The 27,748-nt window shown below is 42.2% G+C and overlaps 1 protein-coding gene across 1 annotated transcript in view; it reads left to right on the top strand.

The window, feature by feature from the left end:
• Nucleotides 1-27,748, top strand: part of LOC128686232 (uncharacterized) — a 71,159-nt gene that overhangs the window by 34,167 nt on the left and 9,244 nt on the right. Inside the window, exons 4-6 of the mRNA XM_053773077.2 lie at nucleotides 2,432-3,711; nucleotides 20,472-20,603; nucleotides 27,211-27,343. Coding sequence (XP_053629052.2) covers nucleotides 2,432-3,711; nucleotides 20,472-20,603; nucleotides 27,211-27,343 — 1,545 coding nt within the window. The remainder of the gene's footprint in view (nucleotides 1-2,431; nucleotides 3,712-20,471; nucleotides 20,604-27,210; nucleotides 27,344-27,748) is intronic.

Below are 27,748 nucleotides of genomic sequence, written 5' to 3'. Positions count from 1 at the left end.
AGATTGGAAGGAAGGGGTACAGGAGGTTTTGTGGGCGAGGGGTTTGGACTTCCAGCAAGCGTGCGTGAGCGTGTTAGATAGGAGTGAATGAAGACGAATGGTATCTGGGACCTGATGAGCTGTTGGAGTGTGAGCAGGGTAATATTTAGTGAAGGGATTCAGGGAAACCTGTTATTTTTATATAGTCGGACTTGAGTCCTGGAAATGGGAAGTACAATGCCTGCACTTTAAAGGAGGGGTTTGGGATATTGGCAGTTTGGAGGGATATGTTGTGTATCTTTATACGTATATACTTCTAAACTGTTGTATTCTGAGCACCTCTGCAAAAACAGTGATTATGTGTGAGTGAGGTGAAAGTGTTGAATGATGATGAAAGTATTTTCTTTTTGGAGATTTTCTTTCTTTTTAGGTCACCCTGCCTCGGTGAGAGACGGCCGACTTGTTGAACATATATATATATATATATATATATATATATATATATATATATATATATATATATATATATATATATATATATATATATATGAGTCCTGGAGATGGGAAGTACAGTCTTTGCACTCTGGAGGACGGGTGTTAATGTTGCAAATTTATAACTGTAGTGTAGTCATGCCTCTGGCAAGACAGTGATGGAGTGAATGATGATGAAAGCTTTTCTTTTTCGGGCCACCCTGCCTTGCTGGGAAACGGCCGATGTGTTAATAAAAAAAAATAACGTAGGGAAGCAGTTAGGATCGGTTAATTAATAAAATTGTACAGTTTTTTAACAATAAGCAAAGCCCGCTAAATTAAAGCAGTGATGTTCGTTGCACACATTTAAAATTTTTGTTGGACTATTCCTTTATTCTCGACTTTTGGTACAACGATATTCAAGAAACTGGAGGATCAGATTCCGAGTCCAAGGTGTGGGAATTTTAAGCTGCTCTCGAACTGCCAAAATTTGTAACTTATTGAAATAAATCTGCCGTACAGAGCACAAGTTAAATACTACCTTGGCATTAAATTGCTACAGATTATAATAATAATAATAATAATAATAATAATAATAATAATAATTATTATTATTATTATTGTTATTATTAATGGTAATAGTGTGGAAAATACTGTGTATATTTTCCAGAAATTCAGTATTTATATGTAAATAGATGGCCATACTGTATTTAATAATATTTATGTCATAGAAAACGGAAAGCCTGCGTCTGCGCAGACGAGAGTCGCCATCTTGGTTTTGAATTGAACAGAACGTTAGAGTGAATGGGAAGAATTTTTCGTGCTCTAGAGGTTAAAATTGGGCTGACACCTCTCAAATAGGAGGCGAAATTGTTGGATGTGCATTCCTGCATAATTTGAGTATCAGGCGACTGGACAAGACAGCTCCAGGAACCTCAGATAAGTCTGTTTATGTTTAATTCTGGCCAGTAATTTCATAAATTTAGACTGAGGTTTTCTGGGTACAATACACATTAATCTCCAGTCAAATTGGTGAGTGATATTAAGATATATTTTCCTTCTGTTATGTAATTGTGTATATATATAACCATTTATTATTTTTAATATACAGTCCACAAATTTATATATTTACCAGTATTCCTGGTGTATGTATATTTCATTTAATTAATAGGTCCAGAGCAACTTGTGGTTATGACAGTGGTAGGTATCGAAGGGGGACATTTTTTGCGACCTAGGTGTCCCAAATTCCTACTTGTCTATGTAACATTGATAAATAATAATTATCTTTGTTATCATTTACTGTTATGTACATAATTAGTTACATTCAGATAAATGCAATTTTCCACAAATAGTTTACGATACTACCCGGCCGATGTCGTCCATTATTTATAGAAATTCTTAATCCGGGGTGTACATAGGTTGTATATATCGTAAAATGTAGCCCAATACCTAATTTTCGCCGAGCAATAGTCGGTAACCTTAGCCTGGGAGATAATCAGGTTTGATCCAGGGAAAGGAGGGTAACTCTAATTCTCTGGATCAAGAGCCCTTCAACAGCATCACGGCGCCTTCCTTAAATATAAGTGAATGTACCGCACTAGAGTTGCATTATGCGAGACACACATGGTAAGATGGATGGAGGGTGGTGGTCAGGATTCTTTCCGGAGTACCTGTTCATGTGTGCAGGAGGGGTAGTGTTGATTCGGGAGGGGGGGTCAACACTGAACCTCCCATCTTGAAGGGTCGCCATGCACGACAAGAATATGGAACAGCTCTTGGTCTCCTCAGCCGTGGTTGCACGGGCATGGGATGCTCAGGACAGCACGTACAGTCCATTGTATCGGGAAGTTTCAGTCCCTCCCAATTCAGTTTTGTACTTATCTACCGATATTTCAGTTTTTAGCAACTAATTAATGTATATCTACCAATCTATGTTTATGTCTCTTTCTGTTTGTCCATTTACATATATTTTTGTCTCCAGATTTTGTAGTGAATTCAAATATTGATGTGAGTGGAGACACCAGTAGAGTCCCAGAACCTCCGACAATCACAAGCACCCAAGAAGGTGGCTGCACCAAGAGTAACTCCGTAGCCAGCATGCAGTCCCTTCGTATATCCGTGAGGCCGTTGGAGGAGTTGACCTGCTCCCAGGATGGTATGGTAGACGCTGAGTGTGTGAAAAACCTAGCCCCTAGCATGGACGCCCTACACCCTACGTCGGGCGTTCGTCAAGTTAACCCTTTACCAGGAACTGATTCTACCAGGAAGACGCAATTCCTTAATACCATTTTGTGTAAAGTAAAAATTCAAGGACCTGGTGGCGTTCAGAAGAACATTTTTATCCCCATGCCGCCTGCGAAACAAAATTTCCACTCGCAATCTAAAATACTTGGTGTGTGTAGCACAAAGGACAAAAGCGATAAAGGTAAAACAATGGAAGCAGTGCCTTTAAACCCAAGAACTTCAAAGGAGACTCGCGTGGTGTCTCTTGAATCGACGTGCCAGAATCCAACAACAGAGCATAGTGCTTCAAATCAGTATATGATAAGTAACGGAAATTTCAAAAGTTGTTCATCAAATGTAGACATTCTTAATGTATCTTTGCCTGTATGTAGATCTCGTACAAACACACACTTTCCTAATGCCTTGATCGCCTCCTCTGGGACACTTGGTGATCATCTTAAAGGCCGAGACGTAAGTTGCAGACACAGCAACAACGACGGCAGCCCCAACAGAAGAAGCACTAGAAATAAATATAACTCAGTGGCCTTCGGAAGGAACGGAGACACTGACGATGATGACTTTGTCAGCAGGAAGGAAGCAGAAAGTAATAATGCCATAACAGCCAATGACTCAGCAGTTGACTGTGACTTGAACACAAACACAAGTGCTTCGTACGACTACCAAAAGAGCACAGATGCTGTTAATGGCTGCCAGCACAACGAGGAAAGAGTCGCCGATGACACCTATATGACGACTCGTAGGCCGGAAGTCGGGAATGCAAATACCACGAGGAAAAAACGCACCGCAGATGGCTACAACGAGACTGAAGACTCTTCTGGTGGTTGTCCTGATAGGAATGAGACAGGTGGTGGTGATTCGTGCGTGGAAGGAGGCAGGGAGGACGAGGAGACAACCAGGGACCAGGTGAGGGAGTTCAAGGTGTTGCTGCGAGAGCTCACGGAAGAGGTGGAATCAGGACTGACAGCTGTTTCCCAGGGAACACACTACAGCTGGAACAAGTGCTATAACATTATCAAGGTAAATGAGGTTTGGTCGTCCTTCCCCCCCCCCAAAAAAAAAAATAAGTAAAACAAGTAGTTTTAGAGATTAACATTCACGGAAGCATTCGAGGAAATCGATTATCGGTACTTAATATTTTCTAGTATTGTTTATCGGTGCTTCAGTTCTAGGGTTGGGAAGTACAGTCGGGGATGTTGCGGTTAAGTGCACTTTTAATTGTGATGTCTGCACATTTTTGGAAAGACAGAATGAGTTATGATGAGCGTTTTATTTATTGAATCACTAACTTAGTGGGGAAACGTGTTAAAAACCTTTGCCTTTTTAAGGGTTAACATGGGTTTAAGCCCACATGACGCCTTGTTTACACAATTTATGTTCACAGCAACTTATAGACTTTAGACAGAGCAAGAATGACGCCAATCAATCTATCCGTCATCATTCTATCTGTTGAAGATTGAGGCACTAATGCAACATTTAGCAATCTATTAAGGGAACGTTTCGCCACACAGTAGCTTCAGTCCAGTACAAAGCAGAGAGGGGTAAGAAGAAATGGAGTTTCAGGCGAAACGTTTCCTTAATAAAGATTCCCATATGTTGCATTAGTGTTTCAATCTTCAACTTGTCGGTTTTCAAACCATTTTATCACATTCTATATCTGTTGTTTACTTGAGCGATGAGTCAGTTATACCTGGAGGGTGTTTTGTGGGTCAAAGCCCCCACAGCCCGGTCCATGACACTCAGCATAGATGACTTGTACTCATATATATATATATATATATATATATATATATATATATATATATATATATATATATATATATATATATATATATATATATATATATATATATATTATCACACTGGCCGATTCCCACCAAGGCAGGGTGGCCTGAAAAAGAAACACTTTCACCATCATTCACTCCATCACTGTCTTGCCAGAAGGGTGCTTTACACTACAGTTTTTAAACTGCAACATTAACACCCCTCCTTCAGAGTGCAGGCACTGTACTTCCCATCTCCAGGACTCAAGTCCGGCCTGCCGGTTTCACTGAACCCCTTCATAAATGTTACTTTGCTCACACTCCAACAGCACGTCAAGTATTAAAAACCATTTGTCTCCATTCACTCCTATCAAACACGCTCACGCATGCCTGCTGGAAGTCCAAGCCTCTCGCACACAAAACCTCCTTTACCCCCTCCCTCCAACCTTTCCTAGGCCGACCCCTACCCTGCCTTCCTTCCACTACAGACTGATACACTCTTGAAGTCATTCTGTTTCGCTCCATTCTCTCTACATGTCCGAACCACCTCAACAACCCTTCCTCAGCCCTCTGGACAACAGTTTTGGTAATCCCGCACCTCCTCCTAACTTCCAAACTACGAATTCTCTGCATTATATTCACACCACACATTGCTCTCAGACATGACATCTCCACTGCCTCCAGCCTTCTCCATGCTGCAACATTCATCACCCATGCTTCACACCCATATAAGAGCGTTGGTAAAACTATACTCTCATACATTCCCCTCTTTGCCTCCAAGGACAAAGTTCTTTGTCTCCACAGACTCCTAAGTGCACCACTCACCCTTTTCCCCTCATCAATTCTATGATTCACCTCATCTTTCATAGACCCATCCGCTGACACGTCCACTCCCAAATATCTGAATACATTCACCTCTTCCATACTCTCTCCCTCCAATCTGATATCCAATCTTTCATCACCTAATCTTTTTGTTATCCCTCATAACCTTACTCTTTCCTGTATTCACCTTTAATTTTCTTCTTTTGCACACCCTACCAAATTCATCCACCAATCTCTGCAACTTCTCTTCAGAATCTCCCAAGAGCACAGTGTCATCAGCAAAGAGCAGCTGTGACAACTCCCACTTTGTGTGTGATTCTTAATCTTTTAACTCCACGCCTCTTGCCAAGACCCTCGCATTTACTTCTCTTACAACCCGATTTATAAATATATTAAACAACCACGGTGATATCACACATCCTTGTCTAAGGCCTACTTTTACTGGGAAATAATTTCCCTCTTTCCTACATACTCTAACTTGAGCCTCACTATCCTCGTAAAAACTCTTCACTGCTTTCAGTAACCTACCTCCTACACCATACACCTGCAACATCTGCCACATTGCCCCCCTATCCACCCTGTCATACGCCTTTTCCAAATCCATAAATGCCACAAAGACCTCTTTAGCCTTATCTAAATATGTACTGTTCACTTATATGTTTCACTGTAAACACCTGGTCCACACACCCCCTACCTTTCCTAAAGCCTCCTTGTTCATCTGCTATCCTATTCTCCGTCTTACTCTTAATTCTTTCAATAATAACTCTACCATACACTTTACCAGGTATACTCAACAGACTTATCCCCCTATAATTTTTGCACTCTTTTTTATCCCCTTTGCCTTTATACAAAGGAACTATTCATGCTCTCTGCCAATCCCTAGGTACCTTACCCTCTTCCATACATTTATTAAATAATTGCACCAACCACTCCAAAACTATATCCCCACCTGCTTTTAACATTTCTATCTTTATCCCATCAATCCCGGCTGCCTTACCCCCTTTCATTTTACCTACTGCCTCACGAACTTCCCCCACACTTACAACTGGCTCTTCCTCACTCCTACAAGATGTTATTCCTCCTTGCCCTATACACGAAATCACAGCTTCCCTATCTTCATCAACATTTAACAATTCCTCAAAATAGTCCCTCCATCTTCTAACTCTCCCTTTAATAACTCTCCTCTCCTATTTTTAACTGACAAATCCATTTGTTCTGTAGGCTTTCTTAACTTGTTAATCTCACTCCAAAACTTTTTCTTATTTTCAACAAAATTTGTTGATAACATCTCACCCACTCTCTCATTTGCTCTCTTTTTACATTGCTTCACCACTCTCTTAACCTCTCTCTTTTTCTCCATATACTCTTCCCTCCTTGCATCACTTCTACTTTGTAAAAACTTCTCATATGCTAACTTTTTCTCCTTTACTACTCTCTTTACATCATCATTCCACCAATCGCTCCTCTTCCCTCCCGCACCCACTTTCCTGTATCCACAAACTTCTGCTGAACACTCTAACACTACATTTTTAAACCTACCCCATACCTCTTCGACCCCATTGCCTATGCTCTCATTAGCCCATCTATCCTCCAATAGCTGTTTATATCTTACCCTAACTGCCTCCTCTTTTAGTTTATAAACCTTCACCTCTCTCTTCCCTGATGCTTCTATTCTTCTTGTATCCCGTCTACCTTTTACTCTCAGTGTAGCTACAACTAGAAAGTGATCTGATATATCTGTGGCCCCTCTATAAACATGTACATCCTGAAGTCTACTCAACAGTCTTTTATCTACCAATACATAATCCAACAAACTACTGTCATTTTGCCCTACATCATATCTTGTATACTTATTTATCCTCTTTTTCTTAAAATATGTATTACCTATAACTAAACCCCTTTCTGTACAAAGTTCAATCAAAGGGCTCCCATTATCATTTACACCTGGCACCCCAAACTTATCTACCACACCCTCTCTAAAAGTTTCTCCTACTTTAGCATTCAGGTCCCCTACCACAATTACTCTCTCACTTTTTTCAAAGGCTCCTATACATTCACTTAACATCTCCCAAAATCTCTCTCTCTCTCCTCTGCATTCCTCTCTTCTCCAGGTGCATACACGCTTATTATGACCCACTTCTCGCATCCAACCTTTACTTTAATCCACATAATTCTTGAATTTACACATTCATATTCTCTTTTCTCCTTCCATAACTGATCATTCAACATTACTGCTACCCCTTCCTTTGCTCTAACTCTCTCAGATACTCCAGATTTAATCCCATTTATTTCTCCCCACTGAAACTCCCCTACCCCCTTCAGCTTTGTTTTGCTTAGGGCCAGGACATCCAACTTCTTTTCATTCTAGAGATACCGAAAAAAAGTGGTTATAAGTTGTGGGTAGTTGTGGGGGTGTGGGTGATGTGGGATGTGGGTGTTGTGGGATGTGGGTGGCCCGGTGGCCTGGTGGCTCAAGCTCCCGCTTCACACACGGAGGGCCCGGGTTCGATTCCCGGCGGGTGGAAACATTTCGACACGTTTCCTTACACCTGTTGTCCTGTTCACCTAGCAGCAAATAGGTACCTGGGTGTTAGTCGACTGGTGTGGGTCGCATCCTGGGGGACAAGATTAAGGACCCCAATGCAAATAAGTCAGACAGTCCTCGATGACGCACTGACTTTCTTGGGTTATCCTGGGTGGCTAACCCTCCGGGGTTAAAAATCCGAACGAAATCTTATCTTATCTTGTGGGTTGTGGGTGCTGTTGTCGAACTAGAGATGCTGAAAAGTGGTTATAAGTTGTGGGTTGTTGATGTGACTTTTTCTGATGAAATTAGTTAAAACGAGAAAAAATTGTGGGATGTGGGTGTTGTGGGTGTTGTTGTCGAACTAGAGCTGTTGTAAAGTGATTATAAGTTGTGGGTTGTTGTTGTTGTGACTTTGTGATGAAATTAGTTAAAACGAGAAAAATTTGTGGGTTGTTGGTGATGTGGGTTGTGGGTGATGTGGGATGTGGGTGTTGTGGGTTGTGGGTGTTGTGGGATGTGGGTGTTGATCTTAGTTTATGGTGATTTTGGTGGTGTTTTGAGTGTATTCAGTGGTGTTTTAGTAGTATTCAGTGGTGTATTTGGGAGTACTCAAATGGTGTTTTGAGGTTATTCAAAGGTGTTTTTGAAGGTGTTCAAAGTAAAGTGAGGTGTGTGTGCGTATTAACTTCGTAATATGTAAAATTGTGACTAGTGAATTTATCGAAAAGTGGTTATAAGTGTTGTGGTGACTTTCTGATGAAATAGTTAAAACGAGAAAAATTGGGGGTTATGAGTGAAAATTGTGAGGTGTTGGTTGGAGTGTGAGGGTTCGGGAGGGTGGGGAGGAGGAGAGAGAGAAGGTTACTTCGTGGGGAGTGACCTGAGATGAAATAGTTAAAACGAGAAAAATGTCTAGACTTGTGTTGTATTTTGTAAAGAAATTGTGGATTGTTGTGGGTATTAACGAAAAAAATGTGAAATTATTTGAATTATCCTGGGTTAAGAGTGAAAAATGTGTAGGGAGAAGTCGACAAGATTCAGCCTGTGTGTGGGGGGGTCATCGCGTGACGTCACTGACATAGGGGGAAGTCGACAAGATTCAGCCTGTATGTGTGAGGTGATCACTTGACGTCACTGACCGCCGAGTAAACACAGGTGTGGGTGACGTCACACTTGTTTAGACCTGTAGTAAGAGAGAGTGCTTACCCTGAGAGGGGGGAATCCAAAAACTTGATTCGAGGAGATGGAGTCTTGGTATTATCGAGAAAAAAACTTGATCCAAGGAGATGGAGTCTTTGATTTCGAGAAAAAATTGATCCGAGGAATTGGAGACTTTGTATTATCGAGAAAAAACTTGATCCAAGGAGATGGAGACTTTGATTTCGAGAAAAAAAACTTGATCCAAGGGGATGGAGTCTTTGATTTCGAGAAAAAATTGATCCGAGGAATTGGAGACTTTGTATTATCGAGAAAAACTTGATCCAAGGAGATGGAGACTTTGATTTCGAGAAAAATTTGATCCGAGGAATTGGAGTCTTTGTATTATCGAGAAAAAAAATTGGGATGCAAGTGGGAGTTCATTTTGAATGCTTATACCCAAAGGGGGAATCCAAAAAACTTGATCCGAGGAGATGGAGACTTGGTATTATCGAGAAAACCTTGATCCAAGGAATTGGAGTCTTTGTATTATCGAGAAAAAAAAATTGGGATGCAAGTGGGAGTCCATTTTGAATGCTTACCCCCAGAGGGGGGAATCCAAAAAACTTGATCCGAGGAGATCATAAGAATGTTTTATCGAGAAAAAATTGGGACGGTGGGTGAAAGTGGGAGGGGGGAACCTCAAAAAACTTGATCCGAGGAGATCATGAGAAAATGAAATTCGAAAAAAATTGGGATGGGGGTGAAAGTGGGAGGGGGAACCTCAAAAATTTGATCCGAGGAGATGGAGATCATAAGAAAATGAAATTAAAAAAAAATTTGAAAAAAATCGGAAAAAAATTCGGGGCGCAGGGGCGATCCGGATGATGCTGCAGAAGGTGCAGCAGAAGGTGCGGTCGGGCGTGACGGCCGGGCGTGAGGAGCACGGGCGGGCACGAGGGAGCGGCGGGTGGGGGGGGGTGGGGGGGGCACAGGGGCGCGGGTGGGGGTCATGGGTGGGGGGTCGTGGGTGGGGGGCGTGGGTGGGGGTCGTGGGTGGGGTCATGGGTGGGGTTAAGGTCATTAGCATATAGGTGTGAAAAAGGTCATTAGCATATAGGTGTGAAAAAGGTCATTAGCATATAGGTGTGAAAAGGAGACCGCTCTGTAGAAGGCCTTTTGGGAGGAAGCCACTCTGCCGCATGGACCGCTCTGTAGAAATCATCACTACTTATATATATATATATATATATATATATATATATATATATATATATATATATATATATATATATATATATATATATATATATATATATATATACACATACATTTGAAGGAGGATCAAGACTCAACACTTCATTGAATGGCAGTAGCACCTGCGCATGTAGGCAATGTATCAAGCCACCCTTGAACATTATTGCTGGTGATGGGTACATCACTGGGGAGGGAGCACCACTGAGGTTCTTCTATATAGAATTATTTGTTCTTTGTATCCACATTTTACTCTTTTTTTTTTTTTTTTTTTTTTTTTTTTTTTTTTTTTTTTTTTTTTTTTTTTTTTTTTTACATTTGAAGCAGTTGAACTTTTCGACAATTTCCTAGGAGCTTCTGTAATTCATTTTTAAGAGATTAAAGTATCCTTGATTGGTGAATAGGTTGCATACAACCTTATTGACCCTCGTGCAGTCGATTAAACCCAATTATCCAAGTAAGATCTTAAGAATATATAACTGATGAATGAACACCACAAGCCCTCGGTATCTCCCTCTCCAACACGAAATCACCACCACAAGTCTTCGGAATCTCCCTTACACTTTAGCGTTTTATTATTATTATATTCACAGAAAAGTTTGTGTGTGTGTGTGTGTGTGTGTATGTATGTATGTATACTTACCTATATGTGGTTGCACGGGTCGCGTCTTAGCTCCTGGCTCTGCCTTTCAACTGGCCGTTTCTCAGACGCTCTCCTAGCCTCGTGGGCCCTATCGTATATATTCTTAAAACTATGCTTAACAGTTCACAAAAGGAGCGAACTTTTAACAAACATTATCTCTCACTCCACAGGAGGATTCGAACCTGCACACTTAGTATCAGAGTATACAGTGCTTTCGCAGGATGTGAAGGTTCGAATCCTGCTGTGGAGTGAAAGATACTGTTTCTTAAAACTAACTGTAAGAAGTCAGCCTCCACCACTTCGCTGAGGTCATTCCACCTTTCGACCACATAAGACTGAAGAAATACTGATTTACTGATATCCCTGTGACTCATGTGTGTAATTTTCAGCTGTACTACCGAGTACCTGTACTCACCTATTTGTACTCACCTATTTGTGGTTGCAGGGGTCGAGTCCTAGCTCCTGGCCCCGCCTCTTCACCGGTTGCTACTAGGCCCTCTCTCTCCCCGCTCCATGAGCTTTATCAAACCTCGTCTTAAAACTGTGTGTGGTTCCTGCCTCCACTACGTCATTTTCTAGGCTATTCCACTGCCTTACAACTCTATGACTGAAGAAATACTTCCTACTATCTCTCTGACTCATTTGTGTCTTCAACTTCCAATTGTGGCCTCTTGTTTCTGTGTCCCCTCCCTGGAACATCCTGTCTTTGTCCACCTTGTCTATTCCACGCAGTATTTTATATGTCGTTATCATGTCTCCCCTGACCCTCCTGTCCTCCAGTGTTTACCTGGAGTTTACCTGGAGAGAGTTTCGGGGGTCAACGCCCCCGCGGCCCGGTCTGTGACCAGGCCTCCTGGTGGATCAGCGCCTGATCAACCAGGCTGTTGCTGCTGGCTGCACGCAAACCAACGTACGAGCCACAGCCCGGCTGATCAGGAACTGCCTTTAGGTGCTTGTCCAGTGCCAGCTTGAAGACTGCCAGGGGTCTGTTGGTAATCCCCCTTATGTGTGCTGGGAGGCAGTTGAACAGTCTCGGTCCCCTGACACTTATTGTATGGTCTCTTAACGTGCTAGTGACACCCCTGCTTTTCATTGGGGGGATGGTGCATCGTCTGCCAAGTCTTTTGCTTTCGTAGTGAGTGATTTTCGTGTGCAAGTTCGGTACTAGTCCCTCTAGGATTTTCCAGGTGTATATAATCATGTATCTCTCCCTCCTGCGTTCCAGGGAATACAGGTTTAGAAACCTCAAGCGCTCCCAGTAATTGAGGTGTTTTATCTCCGTTATGCGCGCCGTGAAAGTTCTCTGTACATTTTCTAGGTCGGCAATTTCACCTGCCTTGAAAGGTGCTGTTAGAGTGCAGCAATATTCCAGCCTAGATAGAACAAGTGACCTGAAGAGTGTCATCATGGGCTTGGCCTCCCTAGTTTTGAAGGTTCTCATTATCCATCCTGTCATTTTTCTAGCAGATGCGATTGATACAATGTTATGGTCCTTGAAGGTGAGATCCTCCGACATAATCACTCCCAGGTCTTTGACGTTGGTGTTTCGCTCTATTTTGTGGCCAGAATTTGTTTTGTACTCTGATGAAGATTTAATTTCCTCATGTTTACCATATCTGAGTAATTGAAATTTCTCATCGTTGAACTTCATATTGTTTTCTGCAGCCCACTGAAAGATTTGGTTGATGTCCGCCTGGAGCCTTGCAGTGTCTGCAATGGAAGACACTGTCATGCAGATTCGGGTGTCATCTGCAAAGGAAGACACGGTGCTGTGGCTGACATCCTTGTCTATGTCGGATATGAGGATGAGGAACAAGATGGGAGCTAGTACTGTGCCTTGTGGAACAGAGCTTTTCACCGTAGCTGCCTCGGACTTTACTCTGTTGACGACTACTCTCTGTGTTCTGTTAGTGAGGAAATTATAGATCCATCGACCAACTTTTCCTGTTATTCCTTTAGCGCGCATTTTGTGCGCTATTACGCCATGGTCACACTTGTCGAAGGCTTTTGCAAAGTCTGTATATATTACATCTGCATTCTTTTTGTCTTCTAGTGCATTTAGGACCTTGTCGTAGTGATCCAGTAGTTGAGACAGACAGGAGCGACCTGTTCTAAACCCATGTTGCCCTGGGTTGTGTAACTGATGGGTTTCTAGATGGGTGGTGATCTTGCTTCTTAGGACCCTTTCAAAGATTTTTATGATATGGGATGTTAGTGCTATTGGTCTGTAGTTCTTTGCTGTTGCTTTACTGCCCCCTTTGTGGAGTGGGGCTATGTCTGTTGTTTTTAGTAACTGAGGGACGACCCCCGTGTCCATGCTCCCTCTCCATAGGATGGAAAAGGCTCGTGATAGGGGCTTCTTGCAGTTCTTGATGAACACAGAGTTCCATGAGTCTGGCCCTGGGGCAGAGTGCATGGGCATGTCATTTATCGCCTGTTCGAAGTCATTTGGCGTCAGGATAACATCGGATAGGCTTGTGTTAATCAAATTTTGTGGCTCTCTCATAAAAAATTCATTTTGATCTTCGACTCTCAGTCTGGTTAGCGGCTTGCTAAAAACTGAGTCATATTGGGACTTGAGTAGCTCACTCATTTCCTTGCTGTCATCTGTGTAGGACCCATCTTGTTTAAGTAGGGGCCCAATACTGGACGTTGTTCTCGATTTTGATTTGGCATAGGAGAAGAAATACTTTGGGTTTCTTTCGATTTCATTTATGGCTTTTAGTTCTTCCCGCGATTCCTGACTCCTAAAGGATTCTTTTAGCTTAAGTTCGATGCTTGCTATTTCTCTGACCAGTGTCTCCCTGCGCATTTCTGATATATTGACCTCTTTTAGCCGCTCTGTTATTCTTTTCCGTCGCCTGTAAAGGGAGCGCCTGTCTCTTTCTATTTTACATCTACTCCTCCTTTTTCTTAGAGGAATAAGCCTTGTGCATACATCGAGTGCCACCGAGTTAATCTGTTCTAGGCATAAGTTTGGGTCTGTGTTGCTTAGTATATCTTCCCAGCTTATATCGGTTAGGACTTGGTTTACTTGGTCCCACTTTATGTTTTTGTTATTGAAGTTGTATTTGGTGAATGCTCCCTCGTGACTAGTCTCATTTTGTCGGTCTGAGGCTCCACGCATACATGTCTGAACCTCAATTATGTTGTGATCTGAGTATATTGTTTTTGATATGGTGACATTTCTTATCAGATCATCATTGTTAGTGAAGATGAGGTCTAGTGTATTCTCCAGTCTAGTAGGCTCTATTATTTGCTGGTTTAAATTGAATTTTGTGCAGAGATTTAAAAGCTCGTGTGAGTGTGAGTTTTCATCAGAGCTGCCTCCTGGTGTTATTACTGCAACAATATTATTTGCTATATTCCTCCATTTTAGGTGCCTTAAGTTGAAATCCCCCAGGAGCAAGATGTTGGGTGCAGGAGCTGGAAGATTTTCCAGACAGTGGTCAATTTTTAACAGCTGTTCCTGGAATTGCTGGGATGTTGCATCCGGAGGCTTGTAGACTACCACAATGACTAGGTTTTGGTTCTCGACCTTTACTGCTAAAACTTCCACTACGTCATTTGAGGCATTAAGCAGTTCTGTGCAAACAAGTGACTCTGCAATGTACAGGCCAACCCCCCCCTTTTGCCTGTTCACTCTGTCACATCTGTATAGGTTGTAACCTGGGATCCATATTTCGTTGTCCAAGTGATCCTTTATGTGGGTCTCAGTGAAAGCCGCGAACATTGCCTTTGCCTCTGCAAGCAGTCCACGGATGAAAGGTATTTTGTTGTTTATTGCTGGCTTTAGACCCTGTATATTTGCAAAGAAGAATGTTATCGGACTGGTGGTATTGTTGGTACTGGGGGGGGATTTTTTTTCCGGCATTAGTATCTGTATCTGTTGGTTTGGAGTGGAGGCCATCGACTGTGGTTCCACTCCAGGAATGACTGGATTTGGTGTACGATTTCTGCCATTTCCTGCCAGTTTTTTTTCCTTCCTGGCACTAAAAAACCTCTCCCTCTTGAGTGGCTGTGGCTACCCAGGTTTTCCCATGGCCTGGATGTTTTGTATCTTTTTGTCCCCTTTAGATGGTATGCCTGGCAATTTAAGTTATAGCACAGTCTTTCCTGTACTGAAGAGGTACACATTTCAGGGTGAAAAAGCTTACAGGAAGGGAGTTTGCATTTTCCTGTTGTCATATGGGCATGACATTTTCTAGGGTGGTCATAGTTGCATGTCCCATCTGTTTTTCCAGATTTCCCATGCCAGCAGATACCAAGTGCATAGTATGTGCACAGGCTTGGTTTCCGTTTGCCTTGGGTTTCTGTGACTGTATTCCCTGTTGGTGCATGTTTCCCTGTTTTATTCCTATCCTCCTTAGCACCAACAATGGAGCTCCCACCAGTTGTTTTTGGTAATTTATCCTCACTATTGCTATTGGAGTCCTCTTGTTTGCTATTTCCTGCGGTATTTCTGGTTTGCAATATTGGTTTTATCTTATCTTTGACTACACTTGTTTCCCTACTATGGCTCCTGTCCTCTATGAGGTCATTTATATGTATTCCTTCCTGCGTATAATTCCCGACTACCTGGACAAAATCTCTAGCTTCACCATTACTGTCTACCAGGACAGTATCTCCAGCTTCACCATTACTGTCTCCCAGGACAGCACCTCCAGCTTCACCATTACTGTCTCCCAGGACAGTATCTCCAGCTTCACCATTACTGTCTCCCAGGACAGCACCTCCAGCTTCACCATTACTGTCTCCCAGGACAGCACTATCAGCCCTACATTTACTGACTACCAGGACATCACCTCCAGCCTTACAGTTTGTGACTACATGGCCAGTATCAAGGGCAGTACCATTCAGCCCGGACTTTTTATGTTCCCATCTGTTGTAGAAAGCTTCCAGGTTTTCTATGAAAGCAGCTTTGATGTTATCCTCTTTTAATACCCTTGTGATTTTAGTCCACAGATTTTCCTCATTTGGGCATACCCAAAAACACTTCTCTGTTTTAATACTGCTTGTAGCTAGTTCTGGGATATCTGCACAAGGAGCGTGACACCAATTTCCACAAAAATGACAATTTATCCATGTGGTAGCCCGTTTGTTTGACTGACCACAGACTACACACAGCTTCATAATGATTTGAATGGTTGATTTACTGCAAGTCTACTAGCAACCTCTTGAATATTATATTAATAACCTTAAATGAAGCTCTAGCTATTTGTATTTCTGTTTCTAACTCTTTTTGTATATTGGACAGCTTACCGTCACGTTCCTGATTTTTAATGTTTGTGTTTATAAGGGCGCCTACAAACCCATCCGTTTACAGTCTGCTTTATTGTCCAACGAAACTGTTTGAAACCAGTCCCGGGTTCGGACCAGTCAAGGGTTCGGACCAGTCAAGGGTTCGGACCAGTCGATCTGCTCTGATCAGTGGGTCACTTATTTAAAACATACTGGTCGGTGATTTGAGCTAACACATGAAGGATCTACTGGAAATTATCTACCCGAGTAATATGTGATTTGACTGATACAAAAGTATAACTTGCGTGTTGAAGAGCCGGTGATATCTGGCAGCTCCTACAATGACGTACAGTCGACCTCTTTGTTTATCAATCGCTGTATCTGGCTTTTCTATTTTTGTTTTTCCGTCTCCACCACAATAAATGCTATATTATCACTATAGTTGACTGGTGCAAATTTTGGAGGAAGGACGCTTTTTCTGTAGTAATAATTGCTTCTCGTTGTGTATATTGCGACCGCTGGTAACTACAGGTTATATGAAATTCACAGTAACGTCTGGTATTTCAAGAAAAAGAAACTAATGAAAGTCACTCCACTCCACTAAGTACCATTATAATACTGGTTAGTTGCTACTACAACACTGTATTCTGCTATTCACTGGTATCACTAGATTATATGCGAGTACACTAGCAGGCCAGGAAGATTATTAAAAACAGCTGACCTGTGGTAAGTTTCTGGCGACTTCTGGCACCTGCCTCTATAGGCTTATCACTTCATTTACAAATTCACCTGTTTTCAAATGACACTTTAGCCTTTATCATCAATATACTAGGGAGCCACTGTAGTATACACTATACACTATGTATACTCAATGCTTTCAGGGAGACTTTCTTTCCTCTGACACAACGTTCAATTATTATTATTTTTTTTTTCACACGGGAAACAGGCCTATGATTCCCCTCTGGCAGTAAACTCTGCTAGGTAATGCACACTAATTCTCCTTTTTTGACTCAGTATATAATGTTTTCCGCCCAAGATTGGTTCCAGGCGCTAGAGGGATGTATCGTATAGGATTGATGACACAAATTAAAGTTCTAGCACGTAAGAGCGACCGTGAAAACACCAGAAAGCCGGGAGCACAACGAGGCAGATATTTGCCCTGATGCTGAAATGTAGCGTCATCCAGTGTGGTCAGGCCGATTTCCCTTAATCTTTCCTCATAGGACATTCCCCTTAGCTCTGGAACTAACCTTGTCGCAAACCTTTGCACTTTCTCTAGTTTCTTGACGTGCTTTATCAAGTGCGGGTTCCAAACAGGTGCTGCATACTCCAGTATGGGCCTGACATACACGGTGTACAGTGTCTTGAATGATTCCTTACTAAGGTATCGGAATGCTGTTCTCAGGTTTGCCAGGCGCCCATATGCTGCAGCAGTTATCTGATTGATGTGTGCTTCCGGAGACATGCTCGGTGTTATACTCACCCCAAGATCTTTCTCCTTGAGTGAGGTTTGCAGTCTTTGGCCACCTAGCCTATACTCTGTCTGTGGTCTTCTGTGCCCCTCTCCCATCTTCATGACTTTGCATTTGGCAGGATTAAATTCGAGAAGCCATTTGCTGGACCAGGTGTCCAGTCTGTCCAGGTCTCTTTGAAGTCCTGCCTGGTCCTCATCAGATTTAATTCTCCTCATTAACTTCACATCATCTGCAAACAGGGACACTTCTGAGTCTAACCCTTCCGTCATGTCGTTCACATATACCAAAAATAGCACTGGTCCTTGGACCGACCCCTGTGGGACCCCGCTCGTCACAGGTGCCCACTGTGATACATCATTACGTACCATGACTCGTTGTTGCCTCCCTGTCAGGTATTCTCTGATCCATTGCAGTGCCCTTCCTGTTATATGCGCCTGATGCTCTAGCTTCTGCACTAATCTCTTGTGAGGAACTGTGTCAAAGGCCTTCTTGCAGTCCAAGAAGATGCAATCAACCCACCCCTCTCTCTCTTGTCTTACTTCTGTTATTTTATCATAAAACTCCAGAAGGTTTGTGACACAGGATTTGCCTTCCGTGAATCCGTGCTGGTTGGCATTTATACTCCTGTTCCGTTCCAGGTGCTCCACCACTCTCCTCCTGATAATCTTCTCCTGTGTGTGTGTGTGTGTGTGTGTGTGTGTGTGTGTGTGTGTGTGTGTGTGTGTGTGTGTGTGTGTGTGTGTTTGCGTGCATGCGTTCGTGAGTGTGTTCGTCTGTCTGCCTGTGCTCACCTAGTTGTGTATTCAGGGACTGAGCTGAGCACATAGGCCCAGCATAAAAAGCCTTGATCAACCAGTGTGATATGACTGGACCATCTTGTGTTTTCTTACATTTTTAGGCTTAAAGTTATCGACTCCACGTTATTAAGGCCTCCTCAGTAACATGAAGAATACTCGAATCCCTAAAATATGAAAGTAAATTGTCAATATATACAAACCGGTAGTTAGTTTAATAACTGTATTATGCACCTCATACCCATCCCGTGGGCTGTAGTCAAAAGATGAGAGGCACAATATAATCGATCCAGGGACTGGGCCGCAAAATTTTCATAGCTAACCAAGCTACAGTGGCTATATTTGGTGTTTATATTTGGTTACAATCGTATTGAGTTATTTATGCAGACATTAATTAAGCCACAAAAATTTTACCTTACATTTTAGCAAGGTGCGCTTGTAAAAAAAAATAAATATGGTTATGCGTTGTTTACAGTGGGCAAAGACTAGGTATTTTTCCAGAATGGTTAGTATTATGTCACTGGATAAAATACTTTTAACATTTCTGAGTGAGTTGTCTCTGAATTCATTAATTTTATCACATTCCAGCACATAATGACGCAAGGTGTGACAATTGCCTATCTCGCAAACTTTACACTTCGTTTGGTCTACATCATTTGGTAGCGGTGATTTAACCTCCCAGAGATACTGGTAAACCAGCTGGAGCCTGGCAGTAATGACATCCAAGAGTCTGCTTATTTCGCTGGATGCACCACAGACGTGGCTCCTGCATGATAGGTGGACTGACTGATGTATTCTCCCTCGGTCTAAAGTTAATGAAGTTCTTTTTGTATTATTGTTCTCAAACTGTTAATTGACAGTCCAAGATTGTTTTCTACTCCCTCTTTGAAGGCATATGACTTTGCTAATTTGTCAGTTCTGTCATGCATCTGAAGACTGATCTGAGATAGAGTCCACAGGTGTACTCGGACTCCACTGTCCACAATCGTACTATACTTGTGTCTATCTTCTGACACAAACATACCACAAGTAATACTCAAGGAGTTAAGAGCATTTATGGATGGTAAAGAATCAGTTATAATTAAATTGTCAACCATTGATACATGGACGCATTTGACCCAAAGTCTTGTTGCAACACAGGTATACATATATCCCTGCGATGTGGAGTGGGGGGATGTTGACGCGTGTGTACGAGCATTAATAGATTCGTGGGAGTAACCGACTTACCTGTGTGAGTGTGTTTTACTGAAAGAATGATTCATAGCTTTCATTACGCTGTATCAGGCATTTCATTACACTGAGGCAGACCTTTCATTATGTGGCAGGCTTTCCTGTGTAACAACTGTCACTACACTGTATCAGACTTCTTTACCTTTTATTATGCTGTTATGCAGACCGTTCATTATGTTGTGGCAGACTGTTCATTATGCTGTGACCATTACTCTGTGTCAGGCCTTTCATAATTCGGCAGACTCGCAGTGTCAGAGCTTACGTATGCTATGTCAGTTTTTATTTAACCATGTCAGACTTTTCATTAAACTGTGTGGGTCAGCATAATAATAATTTGTGATTAGTCTTTGTCGGAGGAGCAGCCTACATTTACTGACTCTTGCTTAGTCCAAGTGTAATAGTTTGTTTTATGTTGCTCCGACTGGTTGATGCGAGGCTAGTGCAAGTATTTTTAAGCACAAACGAATCTGCGTTTGTTATATATTGATGTCTGTGCAAGTTTAGATATCTTCTGTATATAGATTTTTATTGGCCAAATCTCGTGATGCTGAAGATATCCTTATACAAATTCCATTCCTCTTGTGTTTGGGACAGACTATCTTGAGAAACGCTACTTCAGATGTAGTAGAAATCCCAGCTATGGATACCTTTGAAGCTCTCGTATCTAATGAACCTTTAATGGAACAGTTGACGATATCCTCATTGCTCTACTGAAGTCTTTTAGTCTGATATGTAACCCATCTTGTGTGAGGGAACATGGCAGGGAAACATAGCAAAATGTTGTTCACATTATATAACTATCATATAAAATAGGATAGAAACACATTGCTGATGTATTCAGTTTTGCTAAAGTGTATATGAAAGTTAAACTAAGTGTTGTTTCTTTGTGTTCAGGCAGTGAAGTGGTCGCTGCGTGAGGCAGCACGGGACGAGGAAGACCTGTGTCTGACCTTCCTGAAGGAGGTGTTGACCTTGCTACTCACAGCCTGCCCAGGACTCCACAATATCCTCGCCCCTACCGACTGGGTAGGCCTTCCTCTTATCTCATTTCTTCATTTACCTCTCTCGCTCTCTCTCTCTCTCTCTCTCTCTCTCTCTCTCTCTCTCTCTCTCTCTCTCTCTCTCTACCCTGGGAAAATTTGAGTTATGTTAAATAAGAACGGTTTTCGTTTAATTACATATAAACTCATTTAGGTTTATGAATAGGCCTACTTTTACGTATATATACATATTAAATTTATAATTGATATTCTATATGTAGCTTATAGTTTCATACATGGATGTCTAAACATACATAAATGATGTTCAGTGTAATTATAAATATGTGTGATGATGCATTTTAGAACATTTGTTGTGAAGATATGAGAACAGTGAGAGGATCTAGAGAGCTGGGCACACGTGCGACGGGTAAAAAAAAAAAAACGTATCCCCATTTTGGTATATCTGAGTGTAAAGTTATCCAAGAACACCGAGGGTATGGATTTTTTTTTTTTAATATCATTAGGTACATAGACAGAGGCGGACATGGCCATACTGACTTTTGGGCAATGCCCAGTGAGCCTCTGGGCTGGGGGGGAAAAAAACTGAAAAAATGTCACGAAAAACTGAAGTCATAGCCGCTGCACAAAGACTGAAACGAAAATGGAATGCACCTTAGCTGAGCAGTGAAAACACGCCTTTGACCCTCAACAGTTAATGAGCCGGCCCGATAGGTAACGGATGCCCGGGCCGGTTTTTAAGATCCATTCCGCTTCTGTACATGGATACATTTGTCCAGAAGACTAATACCTCCAACGTGCACTGTACTGGAATTTCTAACATACAGATACCGTGTTTACTGTTAGGTAGTCAGGGGCAGCCAAAATTAGGTACATCAGCAATGCGCTGATATGCTACTTATACTGGAGTTTACCTGGAGAGAGTTTCGGGGGTCAACGCCCCCGCGGCCCGGTCTGTGACCAGGCCTCCTGGTGGATCAGCGCCTGATCAACCAGGCTGTTGCTGCTGGCTGCACGCAAACCAACGTACGAGCCACAGCCCGGCTGATCAGGAACTGCCTTTAGGTGCTTGTCCAGTGCCAGCTTGAAGACTGCCAGGGGTCTGTTGGTAATCCCCCTTATGTGTGCTGGGAGGCAGTTGAACAGTCTCAGTCTTTTGCTTTCGTAGTGAGTGATTGTCGTGTGCAAGTTCGGTACTAGTCCCTCTAGGATTTTCCAGGTGTATATAATCATGTATCTCTCCCTCCTGCGTTCCAGGGAATACAGGTTTAGAAACCTCAAGCGCTCCCAGTAATTGAGGTGTTTTATCTCCGTTATGCGCGCCGTGAAAGTTCTCTGTACATTTTCTAGGTCGGCAATTTCACCTGCCTTGAAAGGTGCTGTTAGAGTGCAGCAATATTCCAGCCTAGATAGAACAAGTGACCTGAAGAGTGTCATCATGGGCTTGGCCTCCCTAGTTTTGAAGGTTCTCATTATCCATCCTGTCATTTTTCTAGCAGATGCGATTGATACAATGTTATGGTCCTTGAAGGTGAGATCCTCCGACATAATCACTCCCAGGTCTTTGACGTTGGTGTTTCGCTCTATTTTGTGGCCAGAATTTGTTTTGTACTCTGATGAAGATTTAATTTCCTCATGTTTACCATATCTGAGTAATTGAAATTTCTCATCGTTGAACTTCATATTGTTTTCTGCAGCCCACTGAAAGATTTGGTTGATGTCCGCCTGGAGCCTTGCAGTGTCTGCAATGGAAGACACTGTCATGCAGATTCGGGTGTCATCTGCAAAGGAAGACACGGTGCTGTGGCTGACATCCTTGTCTATGTCGGATATGAGGATGAGGAACAAGATGGGAGCTAGTACTGTGCCTTGTGGAACAGAGCTTTTCACCGTAGCTGCCTCGGACTTTACTCTGTTGACGACTACTCTCTGTGTTCTGTTAGTGAGGGAATTATAGATCCATCGACCAACTTTTCCTGTTATTCCTTTAGCGCGCATTTTGTGCGCTATTACGCCATGGTCACACTTGTCGAAGGCTTTTGCAAAGTCTGTATATATTACATCTGCATTCTTTTTGTCTTCTAGTGCATTTAGGACCTTGTCGTAGTGATCCAGTAGTTGAGACAGACAGGAGCGACCTGTTCTAAACCCATGTTGCCCTGGGTTGTGTAACTGATGGGTTTCTAGATGGGTGGTGATCTTGCTTCTTAGGACCCTTTCAAAGATTTTTATGATATGGGATGTTAGTGCTATTGGTCTGTAGTTCTTTGCTGTTGCTTTACTGCCCCCTTTGTGGAGTGGGGCTATGTCTGTTGTTTTTAGTAACTGAGGGACGACCCCCGTGTCCATGCTCCCTCTCCATAGGATGGAAAAGGCTCGTGATAGGGGCTTCTTGCAGTTCTTGATGAACACAGAGTTCCATGAGTCTGGCCCTGGGGCAGAGTGCATGGGCATGTCATTTATCGCCTGTTCGAAGTCATTTGGCGTCAGGATAACATCGGATAGGCTTGTGTTAATCAAATTTTGTGGCTCTCTCATAAAAAATTCATTTTGATCTTCGACTCTCAGTCTGGTTAGCGGCTTGCTAAAAACTGAGTCATATTGGGACTTGAGTAGCTCACTCATTTCCTTGCTGTCATCTGTGTAGGACCCATCTTGTTTAAGTAGGGGCCCAATACTGGACGTTGTTCTCGATTTTGATTTGGCATAGGAGAAGAAATACTTTGGGTTTCTTTCGATTTCATTTATGGCTTTTAGTTCTTCCCGCGATTCCTGACTCCTAAAGGATTCTTTTAGCTTAAGTTCGATGCTTGCTATTTCTCTGACCAGTGTCTCCCTGCGCATTTCTGATATATTGACCTCTTTTAGCCGCTCTGTTATTCTTTTCCGTCGCCTGTAAAGGGAGCGCCTGTCTCTTTCTATTTTACATCTACTCCTCCTTTTTCTTAGAGGAATAAGCCTTGTGCATACATCGAGTGCCACCGAGTTAATCTGTTCTAGGCATAAGTTTGGGTCTGTGTTGCTTAGTATATCTTCCCAGCTTATATCGGTTAGGACTTGGTTTACTTGGTCCCACTTTATGTTTTTGTTATTGAAGTTGAATTTGGTGAATGCTCCCTCGTGACTAGTCTCATTTTGTCGGTCTGAGGCTCCACGCATACATGTCTGAACCTCAATTATGTTGTGATCTGAGTATATTGTTTTTGATATGGTGACATTTCTTATCAGATCATCATTGTTAGTGAAGATGAGGTCTAGTGTATTCTCCAGTCTAGTAGGCTCTATTATTTGCTGGTTTAAATTGAATTTTGTGCAGAGATTTAAAAGCTCGTGTGAGTGTGAGTTTTCATCAGAGCTGCCTCCTGGTGTTATTACTGCAACAATATTATTTGCTATATTCCTCCATTTTAGGTGCCTTAAGTTGAAGGCCTTAGTTTTAGATGACCCGTAGAGAGGATTGTATTTCCTGGGTGGAAACACTGGAAGTGTTTCTTTACATCGGTTGTTTATGTTCACCCATCAGTAAAATGGGTACCTGGGTGTTAGTCGACAGGTGTGGGTCGCATCCTGGGACAAAACTGACCTAATTTGCCCGAAATGCTCTGCGTAACAAGCGACTTTCTATATAGTAGTATGTCATTGATGTCAGCTAGGCCTGTATACCTTGTACATGTACTTGTAGTGAATAAAGATATTTACTACGATGGGTACCTGGGTGTTAGTAGACTGGTGTGGGTCGCATCCTGGGACACTGACCTAATTTGCCCGAAATGTTCAGTATAACAAGGGGCTTTCTATATAGCTGTATGTATACCATGTACATGTACTTGTAGTAAATAAAGATACTATTATTATTATTATTATTATTATTATTATTATTATTATTATATTATATTATATTATATTATATTATATTATATTATATTAAACACTACTCTTCCACTACAAGGAGTGGTGGAGGCTCCTCCGTTTTCTTCGCTACCTTGTATATAGCAGATAGAAACATACCTATTTGGATGAAACTTATGCCAGTGCTCTGGTCGTCAGTACTGCTAGTACTAAGATGAGTTGGAAAATTTTTAGTACTGTCCATTTTTGACTTGTCTACAGTCGTCTTATTACGTCACCAAAACCTGACCATCAGATATTTGGTGACAGTCCCGCTCTTAGTGAAACTTGGATCTGGGACCCGGCCAACTGCTAATTTACAGACCTATTCCGTAAGAATTAAACTACCTCACATCTTAAACTGGGATATACTTGGTTATTGGCTCTGGGAGAAGTGGAAATTGGTTATATAGAATTTTCATGAAATTTATTCCTTGTATTAGAAACCTTTCCCCACGAAGATAGGCTGAAAACACTGTATTTGCATCTCTGGAAAGGCGTATAATTAGGGGAGATATGACTGAAGCGTATAAATGGAAAGCAGGAATAAATAAAGGGGATATAAATAGCATGTTGAAAATGTCCAACCAAGACAGGACTCGCAGCAATGGATTCAGGTTGGAGAAATTTAGCAAGAGTAGCAGACGACTAGAACAGACTCCCAGGTAACAACGACAGTAAGGCACGAATTTTGAGTAGCTTTACATGTAGGTTGGATGGGTACGTGAGTGCGTATGATTGGATGTGAATTAGTCCTGCCTAGCATGGACTAGCAGGCCGACTGCAATGTTTCTTCGTTCTTATGTATAGCTCACTGGTGTACACGTTCAGCTCTTAATCTGATAGCCTGAGCTTGCTACCATCTGCAGCTCATAAGACTGCCATCCCCAAGAGCCCTTTTAGGGCGGGGCAGATGGCAGACCAGAGGCCTAGCTTCTCCCTACGAGCCCCGTGAGGGCGGGGAATGTGGCTAGGCCTGGGGACACTTGGTCCCAAAGATGAGGGGGTACTTGTACCTCCTCCCATGGGAGACTTAAGTCTCGAGACACTCCCCAGATAGGGAGCCAAGGCCGGGTCACCACTACTTGGAAAAGACCCGGGCCGGGAGAATACCGGTGAATAAAAAAAAAAAAAAAAAAAAAAAAACGTTCAGCTCACAACCTAAAAATCCAGAATTCGTTCACCGAATCTATGAAACATACACATGGGTAGTTTTACTGTACCCATGCACACTTAGCAATAAAAATAGGCACCTGTGTTAGCTTGCGGTTGTGGGTCACTTATTTGGAGAAAATGCTATACAAACGTGTTAGCTACCTTAGTCCTGCTGGAAGTATTAAGGTGGGGTAAAAATTATCAACACTGCGAAGTATCTAAAATTTTTAATAAAAATTGTTATTGGCGGATAACTATACGCAAATTTCGGATGTTTTAAATTAAGCAAAATGTTCTAAAATAATTAGAAAAAAAATACCTCTTCTCAGATCGGTTTCCTTAACCTTCACTACCACAACTTTAGGGACTAACAGATACGGGACAAGTAATAATATTGAAAAGCAGGAGTGTCAGTAACACTGAGAATGTCATTATTATTATTACAGAGAAGCGCTAAACCCCTAAGGCCCATACTGCTCCTGGGAATAAAAAATAAGTAGGTTTCATCTGAGGAATGGGAAGGTTACTTCAATTTTTGGATGAAGAACTCTTCACTAGGCTCACCCCTCGAGGGAGGTTACTTAAACTTAGTTTCTTCCCGCAGTATTAAAATGTAGTTTAACATGTAATACAAATTGTTAAGCACAAAGAAAGTCTCTTGATGTTGATGAGGTCTCTTGATCGAAGGAACTGGATCTGTGCTCCAGTTCCTTGAATCGAGCATGAATGCTTTCCATTCCCCCAGGCACTGTTATCCCTACGGGTTTAGCGCTGCTGATCCCCTCCCCCCATGAATGTAAAAATGAAAGGAATTCACTAGCCTCATGGTACCCACCTTGAAGGATATCAACATTCGAGCTCCACGACTTTATTTTTCAGCTTTTTAACTGTTTACGCATACAGAATTTTTTTTCGTCAGATCCGCTAAGGTTGTGATAGGTGTGCAGGCCTGCGGGCAGAACAACTTGACTTATCAGGCATCACTAGGGAAGATAAGATAAGATTTCGTTCGGATTTTTAACCCTGGAGGGTTAGCCACCCAGGATAACCCAAGAAAGTCAGTGTGTCATCGAGGACTGTCTAACTTATTTCCATTGGGGTCCTCACAATCTTATCCCCCAGGATGCGACCCACACCAGTCGACTAACACCCAGATACCTATTTGATGCTAGGTGAACGTCAGGACAACAGGTGCAAGGAAGCGTGTCGAAATGTTTCCACCCGCCGGGAATCGAACCCGGGCCTTCCGTGTGTGAAGCGGGAGCTTTAGCCACCAGGCCACCGGAAGCTAGGCTGTAACAGTTGAGCTTGAAACCAGATAATTACAGGTAGAAGTAAGCTTTATTCAAGGTTAAAATGACAGATCTTCCATAGATTGCGCTTATATTTTTACTGTTTACATTAAACACGTGATTAGTGTAACTATATAGTAGTAATTATTTAACTGAGATAATTCAAAATAAGCTTATGTCAACAGATGTGCTTTGTGTTTCATATAAATTAAAAATTATTCATATTTAGCTTATAGTTTGGCTTATACGTAAGTTAGAGCACTGTTAAAGTAGCTACTGATGACAGGTTTTTATAATTAGTGGTTGGCACTGGAGGCCGTGAGCAGTGCCGTGATGGTGGTGAGTACGTGGTCACCGCTGCTGCTGAGAGCTGGCAACCTACTTCTGCAAGCACTCCTTGGCATCTGTGACAGGATAAACAACTGGATATCTGGTAGGCAATTCTCCTGTTAGGTAAGTTTTTATTTAGGCCCTATGCAAAGTTTTAAACATTTACAAAGGTTTTATAAAATAAATTATATAGAATTTAACCTAGGACAACCCAATGAGGTCAACCAATGTAACTTATTACCATTGTGGCTCCTGTTGGCACTGCTAGATGTATCTCCCACTGCACATCTAATTTAACCCACCATCAGTCACTCATCAATAATGTGTATAGGAGTTGTTTGCTGGTTACTGGGGTACATTGTAGCCTGCATGTCACTTGTACGCCACTAGTCATGTAAATGCTAATTACTGAAATAAGGATTAAACTCGCAGTGCATATACACTGAGATCTATGTCTCGGGATTCATGCCGTGTGTCAGTAGAGGGTAAGTGGTGATTGTTATTACTG

Source organism: Cherax quadricarinatus, chromosome 9 (assembly GCF_038502225.1).
Source record: "Cherax quadricarinatus isolate ZL_2023a chromosome 9, ASM3850222v1, whole genome shotgun sequence".
NCBI lineage: Eukaryota > Metazoa > Arthropoda > Malacostraca > Decapoda > Parastacidae > Cherax > Cherax quadricarinatus.
This window is presented reverse-complemented; position numbering and strand designations above follow the sequence as displayed.